General features: G+C 31.3%; 1 protein-coding gene across 1 annotated transcript; it reads right to left on the bottom strand.

Moving 5' to 3' along the window:
* Positions 1 to 4,622: 4,622 nt before the first annotated feature.
* LOC130459101 (meiotic recombination protein SPO11-1-like) lies at positions 4,623 to 5,361 on the bottom strand. Its single transcript, XM_056829509.1, has 2 exons — positions 5,210 to 5,361; positions 4,623 to 5,064 (listed from the first exon to the last, which is right to left on the bottom strand). Exons 1-2 carry the CDS (start codon positions 5,359 to 5,361, stop codon positions 4,623 to 4,625), a joined length of 594 nt encoding a protein of 197 aa, XP_056685487.1.
* Positions 5,362 to 10,337: the final 4,976 nt, after the last annotated feature.

Here is a 10,337-nt window from a genome sequence, read left to right as displayed (position 1 = left end):
AAGCAAACACAATTCCAATCCAAACACGTTCTAATCCGAAAATCCAAATCCAGTTCATAATTCAAAGCACAAATTCGATACCAAGTTCAATTTCTATTCCGAACTTCCAATTCAAAGATACAAACCTTGGAACCAAATCCTAACCTCGGGTTCCAATTCAAGCCCAAACACATTTCCAAAATACAATTTCAAAATCAAGTTCAATTTCAAGAAACGGATGCCACCATCATTATTCGTGGCATGTTTCCACTCAAAATCATATAAGGAAAGTCAAATTCGGGCGTCGGACCCAAAATCGAGCATTTCGGGCGCCGACCCATAAAATCGAGTGAAACCCGTACAAATCAGCAATCCCAAGAAACTTCGAAAAATTATCTATTTCAAATACATAAATATCCATGCCTTAACCTCCAAGAAAAAAGACGAAGAAGATACAAAGATCATCTTTTGCAAATCGCAAAAACGCGCAAAAGGACAAAAACAGTGCGGTGGCCAGTACCAGCTATCCTGTACCCTCAGCACCGGCGCCTAGCGCCAGACCAGCGCCTGGCACTGATGTCCTTTATTCCCATAAGGTTTTCCTATATAAAATCCCCATTGTTCACGAACAAACAGAAGAAGAATCACTCAATTCCGAGGAGCGAAGCTCTGCCTACTTCGAAACTCTCTAATATTCAATCTTCTAATCCTTCAATATTCAAGCTTCAAATCTTTAAATTTCAACATGAACTCTCTACAAAATACTCTCATACAAACACTACTCAAATACAAGTTCAATGTTCTAATGCCTTAAGCAATTTGGGAGTCCAAGCTTGGAAATCAATCAACACCTAAATATAGCTAAATTTTCGAGGACTCTTCAAATCTAATTTTCTACCTTCCTTATTTCAAGTTTAATAATCCTATGATGTTCTTGTGATGTTCATACTCACTTGAACTAGGAAATGTTTCAAAGGAGTAATCTTTGAGGGGATTTCATACTTGAACCCCCCCCCCCCCCTCAAATGACCTTCTAAACTCCCTTTACAAGTTTCAAGTTTCAATCTTTATGTTTTGTTTTCAAAAAAATATGATTATTAAGTTGAGGCTTTCATTCTTGAAAGTGTTCCTTACAACAATCATCATTCAAATCTTCAAAAATCTTTAACTTTATGCAAGTTCAAGGATGTTTGGGAAATTGCAAACCCTCTTCCAAATTAGAACATATGAACATCCAAATTTCTATGTTCAATATACAAGTTTTACATTCAATATTCAATGATGTTTAAATGATATCAACTTCTCTTCAAACTAGAATCAATTTAAAGTCATGGAGCATATTAAAGTCTTAAAGAACCAAGCCTCCTAATTTCAATATTCAAGTTCTATTTCAACATTTAATATGCAAAATCGATGATACTTTTTAATGAGAAACTCATTCTAAAGTGAGATTTTTTTTTACACGATTGGATTTGATGGGGAGCCAAATCACTTTTGAGTAAGTGTTCCTCAATCGGATTTTCAATATCCAAGTTATTCAATTTATATCATATAAGTTCAATGTTTTGTTGCTTATTTATTGCTTATTTCAATTCTGCACCTTTAAATATTTCACCTTTACTATTTATGCAATTTTACTTGCCTAGTTTTTCTAGGAAATGTGGTTTACACCTAGTCCTTTTTCTAGGTGGTGATGTATAATCTTTACTAATTCCGCACTTTAATTTTCTATTGTGATGATACTTTACTTGTTTATTGCTTTCATCACCCAACATTCTAAATCAACAAAATACAAGTTTTAATCACTCTTAACAAAGATAATTTTTGGACAACAGGCTTAGATTCCCTAAATTTGACTCAAAGTAAAGTGATCACCATACAAACTTAGCAATTTTAATGTTCTAATCAAGCATGATCACCCGTCTAAATATTAGTGTCATGTTAGGATTTACTCCAAAAGTAATGCTTGTATTGTATGAACCAATTGCAAATTTTGCTCAAATAAGTTTCTCGTTCCCTTATCCGAGTTTCAATCGGTTTCAAGTCTTATTGTCTTATCCCAAGTCACATATGGTCTTTCCAAACCGGACCCGAAAACTTGTTTGGTGGCGACTCCATCGAAGTACAAAAAACCCCCCAACAACAGTGTTAATTAATTAAATGCGAACAATTATAGCTACTTATAATTAGAGATGTATATGTACTTGATACCACATGTTGGAATTAGTAATCTTTATTTCAAGATTCAAGAGTAAGAAGGAAAAGAAACCAACTTCAATAAAAAAAAAAAAAGAAAAAAAGAGAGAGAGAGAGAGAATACGGAGTGCAATATACACTGTAATTAAGTACATATTGGGAAATATAATTAAAAGAGCTGATTTTTGCCCTCAATCAATTGATTCTAAAATTACATTTTGGGAAAACTATCTTGATAAAGTTTTCGAGCCGAAATCCATAAATTTTGAGTTTGACTAGTTAATTAATCGAACTACATTTTCGAGCTCGAAATCGGCTCGGTTATAATGAACCAAACTTGAATCGAACTTTAACCAAGCCGAATATTAATTGTGTTCACAAACAATTCAGTTCATGTCCACCCTAGAAGTCTCAAAAGTATTCTTGGCTCAGAAAAATGGGAAGAATTTATGTATTTTCGTTTGAAATTAATGATCTTTTCTAAAAATGGATGATGAGTTAATTATAAACCCATGGGTTTATTTTACCAAACAGGTAGAATAAGTTATGATTTTCTATGTATCGTTGATTATAAACTCATGGGGTTTAATACTCAAACATATACCTTATACCTGTGGTCGAACCAAACGGGGTCTAACTGTATAGCCAACAAAATATGGATATGACTGTATGCATTAAAAATATCATAAATGCCACTAATTAGAACATTGTACACAAAACTTTGACGTTAAATTTGTGTTTATAATGACAATGGATTTTTATTTATTTTATCTCTTCTCCTTACTTTACCTCGTAATAATATTTTGAAAATTATTTTTTAAATTTTAAAAATTATTCATTAATAATTAATCATATGTTAAACAACTTTTTTTTATTATCTAATTAAATATATATTTTTTAATCAATCAATAACTTCAATAACTATATATACTAAAATACACATCATGATTGACACGTGTCATCTCTCGATGTGTCTTTGACTTCTTTTTTTAATTTAATTTAATTTAATTTTATAATGTCTACTCCATCAAAGAAACTTTTAAAAACTATAAATTTTCTAATTTGTTTCCTTCCATATCATAGAACAATATACGAAGTATATTACAAGTAATATTACGAGTTCATTTATCATGGCAAGAATCGAAAATAATACACTGCACTATTACTATTGATTTTCTAATATTAATATGAAAAATATCAATCACGTAACATGGAAAAAATTGCAAATTATACACTGTACTAATACTATTGATTTTCTAATATTGGTTTATATGTTACTAATTACTATCACAAAAATATATGATTTTACAATCTTAACAAATGAATTTCAACTGCAATATAAAAATTTAGAGAAATCATTTAACTCTTATGTTTCTTAAACTAAACTTATTATTAAACATAATTTCAATTCAATTTTCCCGAAAAAAGTGAAAATAAATTAAAAATATTGATGTTCAATGTGTAGTTTACGTACGTAGTATAATTCATATTTAATTGACCACTTTGAACTAATTGTGTCTTATACAAATTCAAAATTTTACTACATCGTAACAAAATATTAGTTCATTAAAAATATTTCATATTTATAATATTATTTACGAGTAATTATAATACTCCGTAAATAAATTTTAATTTCATATCCGCGTTACACGAGTTCTAAGCTAGCTATTTATATATTTAAGTCGTTTCCCCGTATTTTACAATTTTGAATTTGAAGTTTCCCCGTATCTCTGTTTCCCCGCTTCCGTTTCCGTTTCCCGTTTCCATGCAACCTAGCTTATTATCTCCAACTCACATGGTTGGAACCATGAAAAACTCCTTCCCTGGAAGGAGTATAAACAATGATAAATATAACTCCTAATAAATAAAGGTTCCAAATATGTACTATATATTTTTGAAGTGAAAGTGGCACGCAAGTCTTTCGTCCCAGCAACTCTATCCATTCATAAGATAAAAACTAAGGCTTTTAATGCAAAAAATTCAAAAAGGAAAATAGAGGCAGTATCTATAAAGCAAATGATATGGTATTGAAGGTAAACTTTCCATCGCATACTCATATAAGTTTCACATTTAGCAATTGATTCTATACATTTTTAATTCTTCTTCTCTACTTTACCTCCCTAAACTAATACAAAGCATCATTTAAAAATCCCCAAAATTGATCATTTGCCCAAGACTTCTTTCACCTTATTAGGAAGATATTCTTTAGCAAGACAACAAAACCTCTTTTCAATGTCCAAAACCTCAATATCAGCTTTCTTCGACCATGCAATATTACACGAAAGTGAATTAGAAACATCTTCTGTATCTTTTACCCACTTCTCATTTCTCAAAGAATTTGCTTTTCGTAACTCTTTCATAGGCATGTCCATGAACTTACTAATCTGAATACTGTATTCTTGTAAATCCTTGCCAGAGAGTCCAACAAACTTCAGATTTGAAACTGTTCATCTGTAATTTTCATATGCTAAACTAAATGAGACAACCTTATAAGATCTCATAATCTTTATCCCGTAAGCATTAAAATCAACCAAGACACAAATAGGGATCCGTAGCGCATCATGTAACATCTTGACGAACATCCGACATTGAACGTCAGGCTGGCCACAACCAGTAACCAAAACACAAGGAAACGTGTGACAAAACTTCTCTTCTATTAAGCTTTCAAGAACAACAAGTTTTTCAACGATAAGTATAAAATCAGCAGGACAAGACTTTGCAGTTTGGACGCTTTGAATATGATCTAAATGCAACCGATACGACCTTAACATCCCAGAGCAATATGTCACATGTGTTTTGCCATGAACGTCAATTTCTTCATACTGAAGACACCCACCGAATACACAATTGGAAGACCCATAATTCAATTTCAAATATTTCCTAGTACACCTAAACAAGCAGCATAAATCAATCAACCAATTATTCACATTATCTGGTGTTACGTAATCTCTACACTTGCAAGATGCATCATTATTGAGTAAATAATAGAATTTGTGAGGCGTGCATAAACTACTATCTTCCACAATCAACACACTGTTTTACAATCTTTAGAAGACTTGTGACAATACACCCAATTTTACCCGAGACCACTCTTATTCTTCCAGAATGAACAAACCTACTAATAGAATCTACAAACACAACATCATCATATCCGGTCCTACGTGGAATCCGAATAGCTATGGACATTATTTCATGGGATCGAAACCATTCATCAATAAGCTCAAGCATATCCAAATAATAATAATATTCTCTTATTTTTCCAACAACCGTTGATAATAATTGATTTTTGTTGTGAAAAGAGAGAGAGAGGAAATTGGGAGAGAACAACAGTGTATCTTATTCCATGAACAATGGGTATATATACATACAATAGAATAGGGTTTGCTTGGAAAACAATAAACCCTAGATCTAGAATATTCCAGAAAGATACTAGGGAGTATAATGGGCATCCACATAATATTTCATAACACTCCCCCTTGGATGTCCTTTATTGAAGATTATGCCTCGTTAAAACCTTACTAGGAAAACTCTGTGGGATAAAAACTTAGTGAAGAAAAAAGAGTACATCATTCTTCATAATACGCTTGAGATGTTGCCTCATTAAAAACCTTACCAGGAAAATCCAGTGGGACAAAACCTAGGTTAAGGGAAAAAGAGTGCAACACGTATTTCTCCCCCTGATGAATAACACATTTTAAATCTTCTGGTGCAATCAATCCAATATTGTTGAGTAGCTTCTCAAATATAACGAGATTGACGATGAATACAAGATCTAAAATCTGCAGTAGGGGGTTCCTTGATAATTGATTCTCCAAAAATTGCTTGAATCTTCAAATCTTCACTTGAATAGATGAGCTAAATGTTCGTATCACCATTCTTTTGAAAATAATACATGTAACATGTGTTTCTCTCTATCTCATTCGATATCTCTGTTCTCAAATAGTCAAATGCAATACCCTTATAGGTCATCTATTCATGTGAGATAAATACAATTTCTTGTACATGATATTACAAACTTTTAGCCATCATAATGGAGATATATACCTTCTACGGGAGGTCATAAATAGTATAAATCGATCAATATTGATCATGCGTTTTATAATCATAATTTTATGGCAACACGTCATCAAATATCATTGTCCAATCTTATATGAATTAGTAATATAACGTAACTAATTACATACTTTGTTCATGGTTCTTCTGGACCATAAGAAAAATAACCTCACTAAAAGATTTCTCATTGCTATTCTTTAGACATTTTATATTTAATACGAGAGTTCTCCCATGAACACAAATACTGATTAACTCTCACATACTCAAACTTCAGGTTGAGATGTCGATATTTAATCACAAACGTCATGAGTTTTCATAATAACGTTCATAATGAGATATTCAAAATATAATTAAATTTGAAGGGCTAGATATTTAAACATTGTGTATAAGTTCTTCATGGACTCTTCTTGAATGATTCATAACATGATATTAGATCGATGTCATATATAACTTCGTCACAACTATAATCCCATTGGAGTATAAATGTCTCCTTGTAAGTAAGTTCGTCTTACTATGCTATATGTGGACGAACATTTACATACACCACATTTATTGTATGAAAGCTAGTGCATGCAATATGAGCTGTAGAATTCTTGATGAAATTTTGAACAAAAATATATATAATGAGTAATGCATCTAACTACTTCATACGCATGCAATGAGTAATGCATTTACCTACGACTTAAACATGCACATGAATGTAAGACTTAAAAATATAAGACACTATACAGTGTGGATTTAAAAATCCATTTTCTTTGCTGGACTTCTGGCCCACGATAAATTTGTGCTTATCATCATTCATATTCCGTTGGACTTCTGGTCCATGATAAGCCATTGATCATTATCATTATGTCGACATTATAATGGACATATTTTTCAGATCCCTTATTCACAAGTCCATTCTTTCATGCATATGCAAATTATTCATCGGTTCCATCATATACCGGTATCATATAATTCTTCCAAAATACATTTCGCATGCTATTTTACAATGATATCTGAATACATTTCCAATTGGTACCATTATTATACTTTTCTCATATCATAGGCCATCTATTGTAATTCAGATATCTATACCACCTTTTGGGCATTTCATACACTATGGTATCATTATTTTATTATTATTATTACAATTCAAAAGTCTCAAGACTGTCAACTGCACTATCTTGCCATGTACAACATCTTTACATTGGAACCGATCATACAATATACACTCCAGGTGTAGTGGTTAAAGAAAAATTGGCAAGATCTATCTCAATGTATGCACACAATATCACTATCATTATGACCAAAATGTATCTCTCTATGCCTCTGAATGGGTTGTAACTGTATACAAATCAAATCATAGATGTGCAACATATCTTGATAATATAGACAAAAGTTAGCATATAACTTTTTAATTACCATTATAGGGATCAACTTATAAATTCAACATTTTGCAATTTTGCCAACTTACTCCAATTCTTCTCCCCCTAAATTGGTAAAATATCTCAAATATAGGGGCATCAAGATTCTTAACCAACTTAGTATTTAATTGTGCAACAAATTTCATTTCATTGGGAGGATCATATTCAACAAAATTTATCTCTTCTGGAGAGTATTATCCATGGGGAGGAGTATATTGTGCTGTTATTTATCATTTATTTTCTTTCTTCTTGTGCTGACTGATAATAGCCTCATCAAGAGATTGTTATATAAACATAAATAACTTTTATGCAATTCCACTAGACGGTGATCTTCTGGATCCCCAGAAACTTTAATAGTGAGAGTTACCCAAAACTTTTCACTTAAAAGTTAATTTGGTAAGCTTCCAATCACCTAATATTGAACAACATATAAGCAATTCTGGTGAACTTCTGGTCACTTATTACATGTTCACATACAAAGTTGTTCAAAATTAATATACAATCTCTTGATATTTTTCTTCAAAACAAACTATTAAAATCACAATCCAAATATAGCTCAATATCAATGTTATGTCTTGCCATTCAATTCATTTCATATATCTAACATGAGAGAGCTTCAACGCATTATTTCTTTCAAATCAAATGAAACTTCAGGTTTTCACAACGGGTAATTATTAAACCCGAATGGCCTAATTTAATTATCACATTCAATCAATTTTCCGTATTTAAATTCTAGTCTGTTTTCCAACACTAGTGATCACTTTATTAGACATACTTTTACACATGGCCATGAATATGATGTGATATAAGAACACTAACATGTGTTTCTTTCTACAATTGGCAAGACATTCAACTAATATTTGATCCAATAATAAGTCATACTCTGTCGGAGCATTGATTATAATCTTGATACATGCTAATCTTGTTAGACATTTTATGCTCTTCTGGAGTATTGTATATAATCATGGTGTATATCAATTTTTAACTAAACATAATCTTTTCTTGAGATCTATCAGAATGTATCACTTCCTCGAATTTGCCATTATCAATTGTTGCTCCTTTCCTTTCTCAAAGATTCTAATCTTTGGAAACTATTGATCTACCACGCTTCAGGTGTGCTCTAAGTTCATTAGCAACCGATGTTGTCCTGACATCAAATATGATTGGAGCATTTACAGTTGATATATAGTCAATGACATTTATTCATATCCATCATCAGGATGGTATCATTCTAAATATTATCATGTGAGCACCTCTATTAAATAAATCATTGATATTTATGCTAATGTATGTACCAAACTAACCATCAATGTATTTTATTATTCATGTGCAAGGATTACATAAAATAATGGAATACATACAATCTCCCCCTAATCCTTGCATATGGGGGTATGAATTTAATCTAACAACCTTTAGAACTCTTACATCTTTTAAGCCATAAATTCTTTTGGCAATTTCATGTATCAAGCAAAGTAGAATTATTCTTATAAAACTCTTGCCTATTTCTCTTGGCCCATTATATCTATACTAATATATTAAAAGGCGTTTGTGAAAATGTATATGTGTCACGTAGACTCCTTCCGTATTACGCCATGTCATCACTAATAAGCATCATGGTATGTTATTGACAACCAAAAAAGCATGTAGCAAGGATCGAACATCAAACCTCATGGATTAAAAGTTTCACATCCTACCATCTCAGCTAGATACAATGTATGTCATATTTTCAACGTAAAATACAATCTTTTAAAATTGGGCACATTTTTAGAAAATGTAAACCCGACTAAAAGTAAAACCCGGAGCAACGCCCGGGCCATACACTAGTTAATCTTTATGTTGAAAATTCTTTAAAGTAAGAGCATAATGAATACATTTTTCAACCGAGTTGCTCACAAAGTCATGTTCAATTTCTTAAACTCATAAAACTATTTATTTCTTAAATAGATATTATGTACTCACGGTTACAATTCTTATGATTTTTTTTTTTTTTTTATGAATTATGTAAAAGAACATTATGCAAACATAATATTATTCTTTCAAGAATGTAATTTATCATTCACTTCTGGGAATGAGCTAGTAAGTTTAGTTAGTTATGAATAACCACTTCTCATCCAGAGTTTGGTATCAAGAATATCCACCCAAAATACAATATATAAGCATTTCAAATATTGTGTATATATTCTTTTTTCATGACATTGCGCTTATGAGGTCAGTTATGTGAATGATGGATAATCTAGTCAACATACTAAAGAAAATATTAGATATTTAGGTCATGTACATTTCTTCCTATTAGTCTTAAGGGTTTGGGTCCTTCATAAGTTTAAGGAGTTTCAAGTCCATGTGTACGAGAATTTCATGTTTTATTTACATTCAATCCAATCACCCAACTTCATGTAGGTATATAATACAATGTATAATTGAATTCAATCAACACATCTATATTAAAATCAAGACGTTATTTTTCATAATAGTATCCACACATAAGTATACTAATAACGTGACCATGGTATTAAGTTAATTAAAATACATGAACATGAACAAATTTTGGAACTTCTAGCCCAAAAAAGTAAGGGAGCAAGAAATTATAGAGCATTATCTTGCAAGTTACTAGTATTACACTACTTGTCTTACGTATTTTGTAAGAAATCATAAGTATCTCATATAATAATCAATTAGTTATTATAAACTATAATTCATCAAATG

Source organism: Spinacia oleracea, chromosome 5, assembly GCF_020520425.1.
Source record: "Spinacia oleracea cultivar Varoflay chromosome 5, BTI_SOV_V1, whole genome shotgun sequence".
NCBI classification, from domain to species: Eukaryota; Viridiplantae; Streptophyta; class Magnoliopsida; order Caryophyllales; family Amaranthaceae; genus Spinacia; species Spinacia oleracea.
The sequence above is the reverse complement of the archived record's forward strand: the minus strand, read 5'-3'. Positions and strand labels throughout refer to the sequence as shown.

Bases quoted from the DNA above. Each gene is read 5' to 3' on its own strand.
- LOC130459101 (XM_056829509.1), bottom strand. From the start codon at position 5,361: ATGTCCATAGCTATTCGGATTCCACGTAGGACCGGATATGATGATGTT. The intron at 5,065-5,209 runs GTGTGTTGATTG...CTGCTTGTTTAG, and splicing joins CTTCTAAAGATTGTAAAACA to GTGTACTAGGAAATATTTGA.